Here is a 21,247-nt window from a genome sequence, read left to right on the forward strand (position 1 = left end):
AGGGGCATTCAGTGGCACCAAAAAACTTTTACGCACAGCGTCTGGGTATGGATTATGTTTCTTTCTTTTTTGCTGTCATAACCCAGACACGCACGCTTGGATTTAAGAAGGCAGATGGTTACCTTTTCAATACACACGATGCTTTTTTTCTGTTGTCGTCGTGGAATTGTGTGTGTCCAGTCAAATCGTTTGGTGGTGGCTTGGGGGCGTAGCCGTGACGCACGGGTACCGACGCCATGGATGTGGATATAAGCGGCAGCCTGCGGCCGTTGGAGTCACATCTTCTCTGACATCTATCGAGGACACATCTCGAGTACTCAGAACGACGAAGAAAATGTCTCCAAACATGACTTGTGAAACTCTGCCTGCATCTTTTCCTCCAAGGCTCACTGTGGCCAAAAGGAAAGAGGCTCTTGAGCTTAGGAAGGTGAGTTGTGAGCTATTCATTTTCTACATCTTCTCATATAAATGTCCTCAGATGTTGTGTTTAATATCCAACCACATACTAAACTGTGTTTGCTCTTTTCAGACGATGAAACCTTTGGTAGAAAAAAGAAGGCGCGCTCGTATTAATGACTGCCTGAACCACCTGAAAGAGCTGATTCTCCCTCTCACTGGCAAAGATGTAAGTTTTTTTGGTAAATTTCTGATTCATAGAGAAACCATGTTCAGGTGTAAAAAAACAAAACAAAGGAGGACTTTGGCTCACTTTTACTTTTTTTTACATTTTGCAGAAAAGCCGTTACTCCAAGCTGGAGAAAGCAGACATCCTTGAAATGACTGTGAGGTTCCTCAGTGACATACCGCCTGTCCACAACAAAAGTAAGCACTGCCTGTTAATATGTTCTTAAATATGTTCTTACATATCTACTTATTTTAACGGCACACTAACACACACTATTCATCATCTTTTCAGATTCCACAGACAGCTACAAAGAAGGCTACAAAGCCTGCCTCCAGCGGGTCTCTGCGCTCCTCCCCAAAACCACCCTGGACCAGGAAGCTTCCCAGCGGGTGACCGACTTCATCAAGCGGTCCATGTCGGCCACAGCGAGCCGGTCGTGCCTCAACTGTTGCGCCCAGAGCTCCGCGGCTTTACCTCACATCCAGCAGAGGCTGCTGAGCCTCAAGTCCAGCCTAGGCTGCAAACTGGACCGCTCGCGGCAGAGCGCAACCGCGGCGCTCCCCTCCAGCAGAGCTCAGCCAGCTCCACAGCACGAGCGCGTCACCATGTGGAGACCCTGGTAGATTCTTCACTAGTGGTTCCAACGCAAGTCTGCAGTGAAGTGACTTTAATGCTTGTTATGTAGACAACATGTTAACTTGTACAAATGTTAAGATTTACTGGTTAAATCGCATTAGCTAAGTATTGTATACTTTCATTCTGCGTACGCGTCGGTTGTCCTGTATTAAGTTGACAAATCTAGACAGTCGTATATTTTTCCAAATCCGCATGTATGTATTACGTCAAATGTTTGGCCTTCTTTGAGGACTGAATGATTAAGGGCTATTGAAACAGCCCTGTAAGACCCTGGGGGTCACTATTAATGAATTTGCACTATTGGACTTCAGTGTTTCTGAATCTGTGCAGATTGACTTTGTGGACATATTGTGTGTCACTGCAAGTATCTCTGTTGGGATGTGTTTATTTTTTGCTATTTGCAGCAAATTCTGTATTTATGTTATATAAAACCAACAATAAAATTGCGAGGTTGTGGTATATGTTGTGCGTTTGGTCCTTCGAGAATTCTCAGCTCCTTTCTAAATCTGATTGTTAAAACACGTAACTAAAGGATTAGATGAGTGGTTTTCAAATCGTGGCGCATGCAGTGAGCCTCCCCTAAGAGAGCGTCATACAGTCGGCACATCCCCTACTCCCAGAAAAACTGATTTTCTGGAGCATATTTTGTTAAGTTGGGAGTCTGCTTCCCAGACTTTGTTTATTCTCTCAACATAGAAAATGAACAGCCACTCATTTTGCCTTTAAACATAACTGAACTGAGCTGAGCAGGTTTGATTTTTTTTTCATTTGACTCAAGCTGTTCCATCCAGTGGCGGGGCTACGGGGTCGCCAGTCACTGTAGTCACTCTCCGGCCACCCCACTGGCCATCTAGACATCTCAGGTATCAATTTATTGCCACCCCTATGTGAGTAATGGTCCCACCTTGGCCACCCCAATGAAAAATTTCTGGTTCCGCCACTGGTTACTTCACACTCTTTGAATCTCATTCTAGATCCCTCATGTCAGTTACAGTGCCCTCTAACCACAACGACACAATTGAACAAAACAATTGTTCATAATATGTTGGTTACCAAGTAGAGGGGGGAACATATTAGAAACAACTCTAGGTGTGATGCAGTACACTTTCAACTGCAATGTTTTTTATAGTGATTTTTATGGGGATTGTAGTTTAAATAGTTCTTTAAAATAAAGTTTCATAAAAAAAGAAAGCTTTTCAGGCAAGTGTGCAATACGCGGTCTTTGTCTCCCTCTCGTGGCCAGTGGATCACTTGCAAGGTGAAGGTTGCATTCAAGGCCTCAGTGTTGCCTCGTTCAAAAGTCGATGGAAGCAAAATGGCTGTCGTTGACATTTATTAAAGACAAACACCTACCTCTTCTTCGGCATTGTTCTACCAGCATATCGCGCTTATTTGCACTTGTAAGACGTCTGTTTTTACGTTTTTAAATGCGCTGAATGAATTCTGAAGTGTCCCGGATGTTGACACACCGGTCACATATGTCCCTTTTCCCTCCATCAGGAGTCCACACCGAGAGGACATCCTCATCAGCATCATGTCCGCGATGAAAGCTCCAGACGTCGCATCATCCCTTCAGCTATGCAGGTATTATTATTATTATTATGGTGTATTTTTTCCATTATTTTTTATTCATTACATGTACGCGGAACTCACTGAAGCCGGGGCGTCAGTCGCCACATATACGTCACTGGTCGGGTTTACGCAGGCGTTTAATCTGCTTTATTTGTCTGACAACATTCACATGTACATCCATCTCTCTGTTTGTCGTCATGTACGATTACTGTATGTTTAACACCGACACGGGAAGTGTGTCGCGGTGATGAAGCTTTCGTTTTAGTTCCTCGTGTCGTATGTGATGACATCAGTAGGACGCGTGCATTCAAATAAAGTATATGCCCCAAGTACCACCATGGTGGTGCCTTTATTTAGAATAAAAATCGATAAGTATAAATATAAAGGATGTAACGTGAATGTCTTTGCGTTGAGTCGTCTTTATGTCCCAGACCGCTGCGTGGTGGATGGTGTTGTACTCGCGTCCACGGACAGATGGAGCTAAACATCTTCATACCGTTCACACAAGCACGTCCAGTATTAAGTGTTTAAAACAGGAAGTTGCTGTTTTACACAAGTTTTAAAAAGTTAAATCGTCATTATTTTACCATGTGTAGTACATGTTAATGAGAGTATTCATCTTCTAATAGGCAAGGAAAGTTTATTTTTGAGCACAATTCGGACACATGGCAATTTAAAGTGCTCTACAGACTAGAAGACAAATTCAATAATTCCATTAATCATTACATAAAATCATTTCATAAAACACAGAAGTAATAATAACAATTAAAAGCAAAGAGTGAAGGTAAAATACTTTGACTTGTCATATGCACAGTGAAATAGAAGTGTTTTCAGCCTGGATTTCAACATTGTCAAAGTTGAGGCCTGTCTCATATTTTCTCGAAGACTTTTCCAGATTGCAGCAGCCTAAAACTGAACAGCAGCCTCGCTGTGTTTAGTACTGACTCTGAGCATATTTTTATTTTGAAGTTTACTTTGCACTGAACAGGAAGTCACTGGGAGCACGTTTTAATGCTGTCTAACTAGACAATGTGTCACGCTGCTTTGTGATAATAGGGAAGTTCATACTACTACTACACATGTCGACATAAGCGGACTGACTTTTAATCGAAATGACCCCTTTGGCCCTCAAATTTAATGCTGGTAAAAGTGGTCGACCATGTATGTCGACGTTGACGTAAGCAAGCACTGTTTAGTAATAAGAACATGGTGGACCAGACTTGGTGAGTTGGTTGACATAGGCGGGTTGTCGACATAGCGGGACTGACTTAAGCAGCTTCCACTGTAAATGACGCCACGATAAGTATATACAGTAGTATCATTTGTCTCCCAGAAAGAATACTATATCAAACTACACTTGAAAATTACCCACTTTGTTGCTGTTTATAAAAAGTGCTCCTGAAAACAATCTAAAGACAAGTCTAGGCTCATAATGATAGCAAATTAAACATTTTCAGTCTCTTCCTGTCTTTTGTATAAAGAGTGGCTTTGGGTGTGTCAATGATTCAACTGCTAGAAAGCAGGTGTGATAATTGCTTGTGAACAGGTTTTTGTGGAACACGGCAAACAGACTGAGCTTGTCTTTAGTGTAGCTTTTTTTAAAGGGCGTGGCGCAAGTGAAACAAATACACTTGGAGAACAAGGCCTCATCTAACAAAAATGGAAAAAATATTATATTTGTGTGTGTGTGTAAACAGGATTCTGAGTGATTTCTACAAAATGGTGTGGATGAGGATATGATATTTAGGATGTTAACATATGTTGTAACTGTCCCCCACAAGCCTTACTATAAAGCAGTTGAACCATGTAATTTCTCTTAGTCAATTACCAAGTATTATTAAAATGGTTCAACTCTAAATTGTCCATAGGTATGAATGTGAGTGTGAATGGTTGTTTGTCTATATGTGCCCTGCGATTGGCTGGCAACCAGTCCAGGATGTACTCCGCATCTCGCCCGACGTCAGCTAGGATAGGCTCCAGCATACCCCCGCAACTCTAATTAGTATAAATTTCACTTGAATGGGTTTCAAGTTATTTAGAAAATAGAATGCAGTTTGTGCAGATATATAAGGTAAAACCTGAATTGCATAATATTTGGTGTGGAGTACCTCTGGGGTCGGTTATCGGGCCAAAATTATTTATTTTGTATATTAATGATTTTGTTTGTGTATCCAAACTGCTCAAATGTATTCTGTATTCTTAAAAAAATGTGGTTTGGCGTAAACAAATTAACGTTCAATGTTGAGAAAAAAAACTTCATGATATTCAGAAACAGAGGCATAGACATTGGTGCCTCAGTTAATATAGATGGGTAATAGAGTAAGGGAAACCAAGTTTTTGGGTGTCATTCTGGACGAGAAGTTGTGTTGGAAATCACATATACAGTACACAAAAATAAAAATATCAAAAATAATAGAATTATTTACATAAAGTAAAGGATTCACTGGATAACAAAGCAATGTATATTTTATACAACACCATGGTTGTTCCATATCTGACCTATTGCCTTGAAGTATGGGGAAATGCTTGCAAAACATTTACTCAGTCAAATTTTTTATTTTGCAAACAAGAGCAATAAGAATTATCAGTAGAAAACGATACAGAGAGCCAACAAATCCATTATTTCTTCAGTTAGAGCTATTGAAATTTTACGAATTAGTACATTATAGTATTTTGCTAATTATGCTGAAAGCAGATAAAAAACTTTGCCAATCAATATTCAGAAAAGATTTGAAAAAAGAGAAAGCAAGTATTTGTTAAAAGGAACAGTGATCTTCAAAAAACCAAGTCCATGAAATAATTAAGTAGTCCATCCATCCATCCATTTTCTATACCGCTTCATCCTCATTAGGGTCACGGGGGTATGCTGGAGCCTATCCCAGCTGACTTCGGGCGACAGGCGGGGTACACCCTGGACTGGTCGCCAGCCAATCGCAGGGCACATATAGACAAACAACCATTCACACTAACATTCATACCTACGGACAATTTAGAGTTGCCAATTAACCTAACAATTAATTAAGTAGTGAAAAAATTAAATACAATTTTTATTCTCTTTCTTTTTATTCAAAATTTGGAGCGGCCGGACAGGAGCAGGAGGGGATAGAAAAGAAGAGAAAAGAAAACAGGGGGGACTGCGGGGACAATACAGAGAGAGACAAGAACAACAGGAACAACAACAATTGCAACGACAATAACAATACAACAGAAACAAACAGGACTACATCAGCAAAATGTAGGCCTCTATGATGACTATAAATGCCATCTATGAGAAGACAAAATAATATCAACAGCCAAAGTGATAATGCTGAATTGAAACAGTCAAACATGTTCGTGGTAATAGTAGTAATGAAAATATTAACCATAGTGAGCAGAATGACAATAACTGCAAAGCACACAATTGTAAAAACTATAATCTTATTGTCGAGATCGCCATCACTGTAATAAAACACCATGGATAAGTCAGTTAGTTATGTGGGAAGTACTTACATACTGTGAGTGTGTATATGTATGCCTGTACAGGTATCTCTGTAGGTGTGTATGTGTGCATGTCTGCATGTATAAATGTATATAAGTAAATAATTAATTAAATAATGGCTTAAATAAATAATGAATTAAAATAAGTAAATAAATGAATACTTAACTAATTAAGAAAATATTTAAAGAATTAATTAATTAAATAATATAAAAATAATAAAATAAATATTGAAATAATTAATTAAATAGTGAAATAATTATATATGATTTTACATTAAATGAACTGGTATTTTCATTATTTAATGACACATTTATTTAAATATTTATTTATTTATTTAATTACAGATTTAATAATTTAAAGATTTATTTATTTATTTATTTAATTAATTACACATTGAATTAATTATATAAAGTTTTATTTATTGATTTATTATTTATTGATTAATTGGATAAATTGGAGGTTAACTAGTTAGCTTGCTAGCATGCGATGCAGCCGTGGCCGTCTTTTGTGTCTCTAGTGCACTTGAATGCCTGTACTCTACGCAAAGGAGGAAGGAAGGAGACAGATGCCAGTTGTTCATTGCTCTGTCTGTGTTCTCTGAACAAATAAACCACCCACATAAACATAATAAAGATGATTAAAGGATTCTCTGGCCGGAATCTGACTATAGTGTCACAATTCTAAAAGAACCACAATCCATTCTTCACAGAGGCAGAGTCAACAATGCATGGATGTTTTGTTTAGGCAGTCCACTAGTTTGCTTGGAGCACTGTTTGGCTGTACCATAACCGAGACAGTGTACGAGAAATGAGACATATCCGTGGCAATATTTTCGTCGAAAACCAAATCCTACGAAAACCGGGGTGTGCAAAAACTGAGGTTTCACTGTACTGGCAATTGTAACAAAAAAAGCAATGCCACAGACAAACCAATAAGAATCTGCTGTACACAACAGCTCCCTGGCAACGGTAACTGAGATGTCTGGGATTCTCTTGTCTGCTTGTCAGCTATGGCACATGCCTCTCATCTTGATTAGTCATACTGATTGTACCTAGTGTTGATCAGCTGGTGTCTTATCAGCACAACAGTGGGAGTGTTCTGATCCAGTCTGACCAGTTGTGATGGGGGGGGGAATCGTTAAAAGTTGCCATGGCTACAGCACAGGGCCTCACATCTCAGACGTGGATGTAGAAGACAGAAGGCTTGATTAGACAAAGACAGAGAGAGACGATCAGGCTGGGACGATGCGTTGCTTCATGCCTCCAAGAAAACTTCCACGCTATGAAGAGGACAAGCCGTCACCAGGCAGAGAGGGCTTCAGATATGAGCTCTGCAGGTAGTGCATCATCTGTGTCACATGTGGAACTCTTTTAAATACGTCATTATGGTACTGCATAAACATTCTGAACTGGGTAGGAAATGAATGGATGAATTAATGAATGGACATTGTTTTGCCAGCTACACCTGTGACTCAGCGTGTCTTTAAACTTTTTGTCTCTAGTCATTCATAAAAAGAAGGCATAGTTAGTCAGACAGTAAACATAGTTTATAGTCATGAGTCACCTTCCTGGAAAGAATAACAATGTGCTAATGGTGTCAACATGTGAATGTACTTGTTTTTTAAAGTGTTCTATTGTGCATGACTTTGTGACTTATTGTTAGTTAGAAGGATAGCATGTATTATTTGACTAAGAATGTGAGCTTAAAATGTAAACAAACATTCATTTTGAGGTAGGTACCACAAGACATACAGGAACTGAAATAGTTGCAGTGGCAGAAGAGATAGAAATGGAAAAGGTCACATATTTAGGGTGCGTTCACACTTATCAGGTTTGATTTGGTGAAAACAAACTCACCAAACTAACGAAATTGTGTGTGTGTGAAAAAGTATATTTTAGAAGCTTTTTGTGAAATCTAAGATAGTGAATATAGCAGAATATTACATTTACCTACATATTCAACCCAGCACAGTGGTTCCCAAACTTTTTACAGTGATGTACCTCTTCAGGCATTAGACCTGAAGCAATGTACCCCCTTCTCCTACACACTTAAAAACATAAACCCTTTATCTTAATTAACTTGAAATATTGAACATAATTAATTGGTTAATTAATTTGATAGTAATTCTGGGTCAAAAATGTGTATTTTGCATGGTCACATTTTGATAAAGTTTCACATGAGCTGAGAAAGTCAGTAAGCTGTTAGTATACAACCTTTTCTAAGACTTTTCCCAAGAATGGCAGGTTTGCTATGGGCTGATAGATGTTCAGTAATGTGGCATCAAGACTGCTCTTCTTCAGAAGAGGCTTAATGACAGCAGTTTTTAGGGCCTTTTGAAATGTTCCAGTCTGAAGTGAGATGTTCACTAGAGTGATTTGCGGTAGCAAGCTGCTAAGTACAGATGTTAGAAATGTAGTGGGTAACTCATCAAGGCAGCACATTGATGGACTCAGACTGCAGATGATCTCTTCAACTGTTTTGTCACTGAAATGTGTCAGCTTGAGGTGTCTAGATGGCTGCAGAATAATTATTTGTGTTGTAGAAATGATTGCAGTTTTTACACCTTGAACTTTGTCATGAAAGAACGTTCCAAACTCATTGCACTTAGATGTAGAAATGAGTTGTAAGGGCCGTGAAACTGGAGGGTTTGTTAATCTGTTAACTGTAGCAAACAGTACATGAGAGTTGTCACTACATTTGGTAATGATTTCAGAAAAATAACTCTCCCATGTTCTAAGCAAGGTTTGTTTGAAAACACATAGCTTTTCTTTGTAAACCTCACATTGAACCTGGAGCTTTGACTTGCGCCACTTCTGTTCGGCTCTCCGGCACTCCCTTTTCTGTGCCCTGACACACTCTTCTTTTCTCCAAGGCAACTTTTACCTACTTTTAACCATTCTAACCTTGACAGGAGCAATGGTATCCAAAACATTTACAACACTTGATGTATAAGAGCTCAACAGATCAACGTTAGAACACAGAGTGTTTTCAAACCTATCTTTGCCATAAACTGTGTCTGTGCTGTCATTAATGAGTATTCCCTGAACAACTGCAGACCCAACTATTGGTTTGGGTGTAACAGACAGGTCAAAGAAAACACAAGTGATCAGATAAGATAAGTTAGACCAAACATGGGCAGCAGTGAGTTCTTTAGCATGCCTGTCATTTGCTACATCCACATGCACATTCAAGTCCCCTGTAATGTCCCCTGTTTTAACACCATTGTAATTTGAGACATCCTCAAAAGAAGAAAAAAGCCCAAATGACAATTTTTGGGTGAGTACAGTATATTGTCCCTAAATAAGGCACAAACACACTCACCCCTCTGGTTTTGTTGTGTTTCAGGTAAGTATAAAGTTGAAATGAGGAGGACTAGACTCAAGCAGGACAGCATGTGTTTTTGTCCATCCATGTCTCAGTTAAAAACATAAAATCAAGATTGCAAAAGGAAATAAAATGATTAATTAAAATTGATCTATTACTTAAAGATCTGACATTAAATACAGCATGTTTAATATTAGCTAGAGTTGAACTGGGCGCTGTGTTCCTGCAAAGGATGTGGATTAGATTGCTTTGATCAGACTGTCTGTCCGTCTCTTAACTAATCTATGTGATTTGACAGCAGTTATTGTTTTAGGCGAGAAAACTCCCTCCCTGGGCCTCTGGTTAATATGAGGTTTAGCAACGCAGAGGCCCTTAGTGTCCTAGACAACAGCATTGACGCTGTTGGGATTATTCCCAACAGCTACGGGTGTGGTGGAGGCCGAGCTGGGGGAGCTTCAGTTGTTGGAATGGCCTGAGGAGGGAGGGGGGCCCGTTTCTTTTTTGAGGATAGAATCCTTGATCTTGCCATGTCAGGAGTGAAGGGAACCATTTTAATCCCTGATTTTCCAAGCTTTCTAGACGGTCAGGAAATCTCACGGGTAATGGTGGAGACAGGAACAGTAATGAAGCATTTCCGGAGGATGTACAGGTAGATGCAGCAGGTGGGTCCCATGCCTGTGGTGAAGGTGAGGGAGGAGCTGCTGCATCTGAAACCGGAGTTCTGGATTCTGGGCGAGCGGCCTGTGGTTGCTGTGGCTGAATCCTTTGCTGGGTGGTTGGGTGGTCAGGCAGGAGTTCTTTTCTCGCTTTTCTTCTCATCTCTTGGTGGCAGCACAGGATATGGCCCAGGCCCATTGTAATGACTCAAAGCGTGGAGGATGTTATCCATCAGTCGTCTCACTCCACCTCTGTTCAGGTGTGGGCCTTTTCCTTTAAACAGATCCTCTCTTTGCCAGAAGAGATAGAAATTCTCAATGAAGTGCAGTCCTCTGCACTCACAGATTGAAGATCTCAATGAAGTGCAGTCCTCTGCACTCACAGACTTTGGACAGCCATGTGTTCAGCTGAAGCAGCCGGCTGAATTTGTTTGGGATGTTTTGATGTTTGGGAGCGGTCCACTGATGAAAAATGGTATTGCCACTTTATCAAGACTCTCACATAGTATGTATAGTATCTTTGACCTTGACACTTTGTGCTGACTTTATGGTGATAGTGTTCCCTCTGTTTGTTATACTGTAAATAGTCACATTTTGCTCTGACAGTGGTAAAAGTCTGTTTGTTAGTTTTATTTTGGGTGATGTTAAATCGCACAGTGGTTTAGTGGTTAGCATGTTGGCCAACACAGTAACAGTCAGGAGATCGGGAAGACCTGGGTTCGATTCTCCCTTGGTCATTTCTGTGTGGAGTTTGCATGTTCTCCCCGTGCGTGCGTGGGTTTTCTCCGGGTACTCCGGTTTCCTCCCATATCCAAAAACATGCATGTTAGGTTAATTGGAGACTCTAAATTGTCCATAGGTATGAATGTGACTGTGAATGGTTGTTTGTCTATATGTGCCCTGCGATTGTCTGGCGACCAGTCCAGGGTGTACCCCGCCTGTCGCCCGAAGTCAGCTGGGATACGCTCCAGCATGCTCCTGCGAGCCTAAAGAGGAGAAGCGGTATAGAAGATGGATGGATGTTAAATCTCTGTAGCAACTTGGCTTGGGCTTAGCACCAAGTCTATTATAAGTGTCTTTACGGAGTTGGAAAAGACACAGTATTGTTTAGGTTGTACAGTATATAACAGTATCACCCTTTCCTCTGGAGGTAAATGTGGACATTACTTATCACTGTATTCCACTGGGAGGGGTTCATGAAGTCCTTTTTCAGTTTCCAAGGCAAAAAATCCTCACTTGTAGTGCACAAATGTGTTGCACATATATGTCTGCTTTCTGCTCTGTTCTCCTTGCGCCTTGCACTTGTAATTGTGAGGGTTAGGCTCTAATTGTTTTTCATTTTCATTAACGTAGCCCCTATGAGAATTGGTGTACTCCTGGGGGGACGTGTACCCCGCTTTGGGAACCTAGGACCCAGCAGATTGCATTTTGGTTTGGAATATTTTCATTACATCATCATTACATGTAATACAGTACGTCCCAATCAATTCCTTACTTTATACATATGTACGTTACATATGCAGAATGTAGCCTTTTGCCACATTCTTATCTTTAATTTGTCATGTACACATTTTAAATTTTCTTTCTCTCTGGGCTGCTCCCACCCCATAAAAGACATTATTCATGTTTATGTGATGCACTGAAAAACCTCATGGCCTCCAAGTTAACTCGGTCTATGTTTTATTGCAGGATCATGCGGCCCGATGATGCAAACATTGTGGGCAACGTGCACGGGGGCAACATCCTGAAGATGATAGAAGAAGCTGGATGCATTGTCAGCACGCGACACTGCAATACACAGAATGAGGTGAGAGGATACAACCACATCTGTTTCATTATCAGTGACGTGCAGTCAATTAGTGGAGGCAGGTGAGGCAAAGCGTTACCTGTCATGATGAAAAATAAACAAATAAATTAACAGCATAAAATAAATATTAATATTTGTCAATTGAAGTGTGTTCTGAATTTATTTTCTGTATAATTCCAATCATTTTAAACATTTTCTTAACTAAAAATAGCTGAATTTGCGCATTTCCCGATCAGATATGGGGCAGAAACCTAAGAAGAGGCTGCCATGAGCGTCTCTTCTCAGCTTAGTGCGTAAGTCTACCATCTGAGTGCACTCATTGAGTGCACTGAGTTGGATAATGCCAGTAGGGTTGTCCTGATCCGATATTGATATCTCATATCAGGCTGATATTAGCAAAAAAATGAGTATTTGATTACAGTCGTCCCTCGCTACATCGCAGTTTAAACATCGCTCCCTCACTCTATCGCAGTTTTGCAAACGTTAATTAATAAATGATTGCTGTTTTGTGGTTGACTATGGTCTATTAGTTATCAAAAAATATTGAAAGACAAGTCTTATGTAGTATTCTGGTCACTAGTCGTCAGTAATATTACATTGATGAGACACGGCATGTCCGACACGGTAGAGTGAAAAAGTGGTAAAGTTTTTGGCTTCTTCCTTTGTCCTTCTTCCCAACTCCATTTGAAAACCTTTCTTAAGTTTAGAATAAATACATTTGAGGCTAACTACTTAGCTCGCGAGCATGCTATGCTTAAAGCCATAGCCGTCTCTTGTGTCCCTGCAGTGATCCTTTAGCCTGTGCATTAGCAATGTGGTGTAAACATAAACAAAGAATAATAGGAGTGTAAAGGTGACTATAGGGGTGTTATTTCATGTCTACAGGGATCTAATAATGGTAAAAGACGTATTTAGAAAGTCAAACAGGTTTTCTATGCTCTAACTTTGATAGTATTCCATTATATTGAATCCTACTTTGCGGAAATTCACTTATCGCGGTCGGGTCTGGAACCAAACAACCACGATAAATGAGGGACGACTGTATATTGGCCTGCATCTAAAATCTTTGATATTGGCACTGCGCTACAAGCAGTCGATTCCAGACTCTGCCCCAGCACATCTAGTGCTAATGTGTTAAGCATGCGGCAGGAGTGATGTTGGCTGTGTGTATTTTTGGTTAAAGTTCGCAAAAGACGCTGCATCTGAGTGCAACTCTTGTCATGCACGGGGAAGTTTAATATGACCAAACTCATCATGCATTTGAAGCAGCATTACATGACAAACTTCCACGGGATAAGTCATTAGCTATAGCAGAAAAGATGACCAGCCCTGTTGGTGGAGTGAAGTTGGGTTTAAGCACTTAATTGAGCAACTACAAGTTCACTACGTATATTATGCTTAGCTGCCACTACATTGTCTGTAAAACCATACGCCAGATGCTTAAAGAATAGGTCAGAAACATTTATTAAATACCATGACTTTCTACAGCCTGTGCAGTTGACAGTTTTGTAGTTTTCCTTGCTCATGTAATTCAACATCACCTTTACTTCTACCTGGATCCTGGCTGTCCTCAGGCCATCCTCCTCCTCTGCATTTGAGGCGACAGAAGCCTTTTTTCTGGCCATTACGAACAGTGGTAGTCAACACCTTCAAAGTGTGGTGTCTTGCTCATGATTATCAATTGTATCAAAGAGATACAGTGTCAACAAACAGATCTGTAATTGAGGTGGAGATCTGTGGTCGAGAAAAGTGCCAAATTGTAAAAAAAACCCCTTGAAATCGGTGCAGAGCTCTTTTCAGTCCTTCCTCACCGGAAGTGACATCGCAACAGAAATTCATGTTGGAATCCATGCTTCTCCCAATGAACCGCAGCTCTTTCGTACCGGCTGCACTCATGCAGCCTAAGAGCATGATGCTATCACCACCATGCTTGACTGTAGGCAAGACACAATTATCTTGTGTTGCCAGCTATTTAGACAATAATGGCTGTCTCTTGACTCATTTTCAGTGGTTAGTAAATTTATACTGCTATACAGGCTGTACTCTAAAGTATATCCAAGTTTCATTTCTGCAGTAGCCCATTTTGCATGTTAATATTTTCCTTTTGCTCCATATTTTGCACTAAAGAAATTTACATGTAAATGTTCTAACACATGTACATCTTGTCTCAAAAATATTTTGTTTGTTTTACCTTTCACCCAGTGAGCTAACTCTAGTTTGACTTGCATCATTTGATCCTTGTCTCGCCTTCAACAACATTCTGATGATACCTTTTTGTTTCTTCCTTTGACATATTTACTGTAGATAAGTCATATGTAGATAATTAATATCCTTAGAAAAACTCAAATACCATCATACAGTTTAGACAACACATTTATTAAATATGTGGAAAGATATGACTAAATAGAACAGTTAGAAGTCTATATTTCACTTTCAATGTAGTCCAGGAGTGTGTTCCATATATGAATCAAATGAAATAAAATAAAATAAAATCATCTTGTTATTTTCATTCATAATTAAAGGCTCTTGTTACATTATTTGTCAAAGTTGCACACCACACCCATCTCTTCCAGACATCATGGTACGAGATGTCATCATCAGATGTTAACTAGTCACGCTTCCCCTTTAGTGTTAATAGTGATGCCTTGTTTATGATATCGATGTACTCTATACTGTGTATTTGTCCTTCAGGACCGCTGTATGGCAGCTCTGGTACGGGTGGAAAAGACGGAGTTCTTGTACCCCTTGTTCATCGGGGAGGTCGCCCACGCCACGGCTGAGATCACATTCACCTCGCAGCACTCGCTGGAAGTGCAGGTCAAAGTCATGGCTGAGAACATCCTCACAGGTATTTGTCTGGACATTAAAATTTCATTGGAAGACGGTGTATTCGTTTTATATGGATTATACTGTAGGTATTATAGATAGTATTGCAGGTATTATTGGTATTTGTTGACCTGCTGCCACTCAACAATGTTCACCTTTTACCTCATTCTCTTTTTGCCTACGTCTTGCAGAAAGAATACAGAGAATGATAAACATTCATGTGTGCAGGCATGCACTGATAGCAAACACACCCACGTACACACATTGATGACATTGGCTACTGTTGCGTGGGCATGCAGTATTCCAAATACAATATGGACTGTTGCAATTTATCTTCAGCAATGTTGTAATTCAGTTGTTTGTGTGATTGTTTTTAATTGTATTAACTTTATCTGGAAGACAAGGAAATCCAGTCAAGATATTTTTTTCTGATGTCACTTGTTGCTCAGTAGAATTTATTCAGCACAAGCGTTCACACCATTTGGCTGTTTGAACAACTAATAATATCAGACAGACACAGTAAGGATTATGAGACAAGTTTATTTACATGTTATTTTTTTCAACAGAATCACTGCTCTGTCTTATGCTCTGTAATATGAAATAAGTATTACATAGAATGACAAACAACACCATCAGGTCGTCACATTTTTTAGTATGTTTTAGTGACCCGGACGGTTGTGTAAAGAGCTCTATTCCAGTCATGGCATGACTAGAAAATCCAAGTGTAGTGTAACAGCTCTACTGGTAGGGGGCAGCACACACACAGTAACATAACCTCTGTACATTTGTGAGACCATACCGTCACTGGCATAATTTACTGTATATCATTATGACACAGTCTTCTTAGTACATGGTCTACTATACGGACACACACACACACACACACACACACACACACACACAACAATAAGCCCTACTACTGTTACAGTTTCAGTGTATGTTGTGTGCGATTGTTTTCAGCATTGAGTCTAATTTAACAGTACCCTGTATATTTGATTCTAATTAGCAGAATAGAAGGTGCTGTAGGAGCCTGTCTGTCTCACTTTTATTGATCCAAGATGAGTAAAGAGTCCAGTGAAAGAAACACAGACAATGAATGAGTAGACAGACACACGGACCAAGTAGTACATGATGAGTGCGTGTGTGTGTGCGTGTGTGTGTATGAGGAGCACGACCATGAATGGAAGAAGAACGACTGAGGGTGGGGAAAGGATGGAGAGAAGGATGAAGGTGGGGTGAGAAACAAAAAAAGTATCCCCTAGACAGCTGTTGCCCTAGCAACAGGCTTGTACTGGTTGGTTGGTTGGTTGCTGGGTTGGAAGCAAGTTGACTGAGGTGCAGTGGAGATATGAGATAACAAATGGGGAGCAGCGTGCATTCACAACTTACAATAACATCGATAAGACTCATCGGCCAGTCTACCTCCATGTATCTCCATGTACCCAATATGAATTATTGTATTGTACAATAAAACTAAAATAAGTTAAAAGCTGTCACTCTTTGAAGACACCTGACAGACACATAACGGTGAGTGAACAGTAAGGTGAAGAGTGATACTGTCCTCTAGTGGCATTTTATAAATACTGCCAGAATTGATCAAAGTTTATTGATATTATCTAATTTGTGTATGTACAGTAATTCATGTTTGGTTGTACTGAGCAGCTGGAGCCTTTCCTATGTAAGTAAGTTTCATTGCTGACCAGAACTTTACATACAGAATGTAAAAAGACACAAACATTTTTGTCTCTCTATCTGAAGTGAAATCAGACTGAACCTTTCCTGTTTTAGGTCAGTTGGGATTACCAAAATTATATTTGCATAATACTGCAATTACAAGAGAAAGAATATTTTAGAGAGTTTTTTAAAATTACTTTCTTTGGAGTCAAAAAAGTTTACATGCATTTCCTTAGCATATGGTAGCATTGCCTTTAGACTGTATGACTTGGGTCAAGCGTTTTGGGTATCCTTCTACAAGCTTCTCACAATTGTTTGCTGGAATTCTGGACCATTCCTCCTGACGGAAATGGTCTAGCTGAGTCAGTTTTCAAATCTGCCCACAAATTGTCTATGGCTATGAGATCAGGCTTTGTGCTGGCCACTCCAAAACATTCACTTTGTTGATGTTAAGCCACTTTGTAAATACAGCATTTTGTTTGTATTCTTTGGGTCATTGTTCATTTGGAAGGCCTATTTGCCTCCAAGTTTCAACTTCCTGGCTGATGGCTTGAAATGTTGCTTCAGTATTTTTACATAATGTTCTTCCTTCCTTATCAAGTTCACCAGTTCCTCCTGCAGCAAAACAGCCCCACAGCATGATGCCGCCACCATCATACTTAAAAGTCGAGATGGTGTTCTCAGGTTTACAAACATCCTCCTTTTTCTTTCAAATGTAACAATAGTCATTGTCGTCAAACAGTTCCACTTAAGTTTCATCAGACCACAGGACATGTCTCCAGAAATTTCATTCATTCATTTTCGCTTAATCGTCATGAAGGTCGTGAAGTATGCTGGAACTTAGCCCAGATGACTTTGGGCAGGAGGCAGGGTACAGCCCGGACTGTTCCCCATCAGCAGTGTAGTCCATTAACAGCAACTTAACCCCCACTTGGTCTCCTAAGTCCAGTTCTGGTCAGATTGCTGTGATGAAGAACATAGTTCCGCTTAGTTGCTGGGGACAATTAAGTAAAGAGTTTGGCTTCTGAAAACAATATGCATTCAAAAATGCCTTCACAATAAAATCAAACCTCACAAAATGCTCTGCGTTATATTTGTCCCTCGCCGTATTCCTGCGCACTGTCGCCTATGCATTCATGTGTATGTGACGAAGACACTCGCATCTTCTTTCGCTGTGGAACACATACATAAACAAGATGGATCTGAAGTAGATGTGAGCTTCTTCATCACATACACAAGAATGCATGGGCGACAGTGTGCAATAATGCGGCGGGAGACAAATATATTACTCAAAAAAATTAAAGGAACACTTCGAAAACACATCAGATCTAAACTGGGGGAAAAATGATCTTGAATATCTTTCCTGATAATAAGTGGGTGATGTATTAGTAACAAAATGATGCCACATAATTTGATAGAAATGAAAATGATCACCCTGTAGAGGGTGGAAATCAAAGACACCCCAAAAATGAAAGTGAAAAAATGATGCAGCAGACTGGTCCATTTAGCTAAAATGTCATTGTAGCAACTCAAAATGATTCTCAGTAGTTTGTGTGGCCCCCACGTGCTTGTACGCATGCCTGACAATGTCGGGGCATGCTCCTAATGAGACTACGGATGGTGTCCTGGGGGATCTCCTCCCAAATCTGGACCAGGGCATCCATGAACTCCTGGACAGTCTGAGGAGCAACCTGGCGGTGCCGGATGGACCTAAACATAATGTCCTAGAGGTGTTCTATTGGGTTTAGGTCAGGTGATTGTGGGGGCCAGTCAATGGTATCAATTTCTTCATCCTCTAGGAACTACCTGCATACACTAGCCACATGAGGTCGGACATTGTCGTGGACCAGGAGGAACCCAGGTCCCACTGGACCAGCGTAGGTTCTGACAATGGGTCCAAGGATTTCATCCCGATACCTAATAGCAGTCAGGGTGCCATTATCTAACCTGTAGAGGTCTGTGCGTCCTTCCAGGGATATGCCTCCCCAGACCATCACTGACCCACCAGCATAACGTTCACTACGGCATCTCCAGACCCTTTCACGTCTGTCGCATGTGCTCAGGTTGAACTTGCTCTCATCAGTGAGGAGCACAAGGCACCAGTGGTGTAGTTGCCAATTCTGATGGTCTATGGCAAATGCCAATTGAGCTCTACGGTGCTGGGCAGTGAGCACAGGGCCCACTACAGGACGTCGGGCCCTCAGGCCACCCTCATGGAGCCTGTTTCTGATTGTTTGGTCAGAAACATTCACACCAGTGGCCTGCTGGAGGTCATTTTGTAGGGCTCTGGCAGTGCTCATCCTGTTCCTCCTTGCACAAAGGAGCCGATATCAATCCTGCTGAGGGTTGAAGGACCTTCTACAGCCCTGTCCAGCTCTCCTGGAGTAACTACCTGTCTCCTGGAATCTCCTCCATGCGTCCAGGTACCGCAGTGATGCCCTGGTCCAGAACTGGGAGGAGATCCCCCCCAGACACCATCCGTAGTCTCATTAGGAGCATGCCCCGACGTTGTCAGGCATGCGTACAAGCACGTGGGGGCCACACAAACTACTGAGAATCATTTTGAGTTGCTACAATGACATTTTAGCTAAATGGACCAGTGTGCTGCATCATTTTTTCACTTTCATTTTTGGGGTGTCTTTGATTTCCCCCCTCTATAGGGTGATCATTTTCATTTCTATCAAATTATGTGGCATCATTTTGTTACTAATACATCACCCACTTATTATCAGGAAAGATATTCAAGATCATTTTTCCCTCAATCTGATGTGTTTTCGAAGTGTTCCTTTAATTTTTTTGAGCAGTGTGTAAAGTCAAGCTTTGTGAGGTCAGATTTTTTTGAGAAGGCATTTTTGTGATGTATTAAGCTTTTGTTTTGAGAAGCCAAACTCTTTATTGAATTGTCTCCAGCAACTATAAGCGGAACTACGTTCTTCATCACAGAAATCTGACGAGAACAAGGCTAAGGAGAACAAGTGGGGGTTAAGTTGCTGTTAATGGACTACATTGCTGATGGGGATGTCATACAACTTCATGTCAAAAAATCTGAACTATCCCTTTAACGGTGACATCTATTAGTATGCCTCTTTTTGCCTCTTGCTCAAAAAAATGTAAAAGATGTATAAATACGTCTTTGGGATTGGGCATTCGGGTTTATAAAAATGTATGAATATGTATTTGGTATTGAATGAGTTAAAGACCTCTTACCTGCACTACGCACCTGCACTCTGGGGTCACGACCTTGCCAAGATGTGACACATTTCATTGTCATGCTTTGCGGTCAAGTCATTTATTTCCAACTTCCTAGCAGTGTTGAATGCTACATTTGACCCCAAAAACAAAGGAAATAAGGTTGTTGCTCTTCTTAAATATTTTTATTCTTACATTCAGGTAGCCTTAGTGTTATAGGCAAAACTAGTGAATAGCTATGTTCACTTCTTTCACAGAATTTGGGACTGTGTAACTCAATGGTGCCAGTGTATCTTGTGCATAACTCAAAAAAATCTAAAAATATAGGGTCAGATTTACTCTTTTTGTGTGCATAATGTACACAGTACAGTATATCCTGGCGCCGTGTGCATACAGTATATATGTTTTGTATAAATGTTTCGCATACATATGTGCACGTCTGTGCATGTGTGCTTGTATCAGTGTTTGGCCCTTTAAAAGGTTCCTGCGGGGCCGAGGGGAAGAGAAGATAACGGGAGCAGACATTATTTGCTTCTGTCATGTTGGCTTAGCATCAGGCCCCACACACTGTGGTCTAGTCATACACGGACGCCAAGTGGGTGTACCTGAACATGTCTCACACACATACACACGCACACACACGCATGCACCCGCACACATGCACACACACACACACACACACATGTTTGTTGTAGGGATGACCTACGTGCATACAGAGACTGATATGTGCGTCCTGACACGCTGTGCATAGACCTACGCTTTCTTGCACCCACACACCATGAACACACACACTTGCCCTCTTTCAAGAAGAAGTCTAGAAGTCTTTTCACGTTGCTGACTTATACTGCATTATGCCTTTAACAAAGAATATTTGTATTAAATATGTAGATTTTCAGTGTCAGTTTCAATGTGAATGTATATGCTTCTTAGTAAAGTATATATGCATACATACAGTACTACTGTAGTGTAGGCTCTTTAGGGTGCATGTATTAATGTTGTGTGTTTTAGTGGTAGGAGGCAGGCATCCAGGTTCCACAGTCAGTCAGGCAGCATCTCATCAGGCAGGCCTCAGTCACGGCCCCCCAGGGGGAGCCTGCCGACTGTGGGCACAAGCCGTGATGATTGTCCCCACTGTGCACAATGCACATGCGCACAAACTATACACAGATGTGCAGTCTCGCACACACACACACACACACACACACAGCTTTTTCATATGTACAGTAAATGTATACAGTACAGAGTAATACTACTTATACAAAAAATACCTGTACAAACATTCAGAGTTACACACATGCATTCACACTACTGTATATTCATCAGACATTACACATGACAACACACACACAAAACTAAATAACACTTACATTCCATGCACACTCATTCACACATTTGCATAAACAAAGCACCCATAAATTGTACCCTTCTCAACAACCACTCGTGCACACACACACGCACAC

General features: G+C 40.6%; 2 protein-coding genes across 3 annotated transcripts in view; both read left to right on the forward strand.

Moving 5' to 3' along the window:
- Nucleotides 1-301: 301 nt before the first annotated feature.
- On the forward strand, nucleotides 302-1,248 carry LOC129178920 (transcription factor HES-2-like). The gene is made up of 4 exons (XM_054771616.1): nucleotides 302-427; nucleotides 530-625; nucleotides 735-822; nucleotides 917-1,248. The coding sequence occupies exons 1-4, from the start codon at nucleotides 335-337 to the stop codon at nucleotides 1,246-1,248; spliced, it is 609 nt and encodes a 202-aa protein (XP_054627591.1). The 5' UTR covers nucleotides 302-334.
- A 1,287-nt stretch (nucleotides 1,249-2,535) lies between these two features.
- The window catches only part of acot7 (acyl-CoA thioesterase 7), a 67,022-nt gene continuing 48,310 nt past the window's right edge, over nucleotides 2,536-21,247 (forward strand). The window contains exons 1-4 of one of the 2 annotated variants that reach the window (XM_054780093.1): nucleotides 2,536-2,661; nucleotides 2,762-2,845; nucleotides 11,981-12,098; nucleotides 14,790-14,946. In XM_054780093.1, the coding sequence (XP_054636068.1) occupies nucleotides 2,796-2,845; nucleotides 11,981-12,098; nucleotides 14,790-14,946 (325 nt within the window). In that variant the 5' untranslated portion in view covers nucleotides 2,536-2,661; nucleotides 2,762-2,795. Of the gene's footprint in view, nucleotides 2,662-2,761; nucleotides 2,846-7,474; nucleotides 7,648-11,980; nucleotides 12,099-14,789; nucleotides 14,947-21,247 lie in introns of those variants that run through there. The other variant, XM_054780084.1, reaches the window with a different exon arrangement.

The sequence above is a fragment of the Dunckerocampus dactyliophorus genome, chromosome 1 (genome assembly GCF_027744805.1).
Source record: "Dunckerocampus dactyliophorus isolate RoL2022-P2 chromosome 1, RoL_Ddac_1.1, whole genome shotgun sequence".
Taxonomy (NCBI): domain Eukaryota; kingdom Metazoa; phylum Chordata; class Actinopteri; order Syngnathiformes; family Syngnathidae; genus Dunckerocampus; species Dunckerocampus dactyliophorus.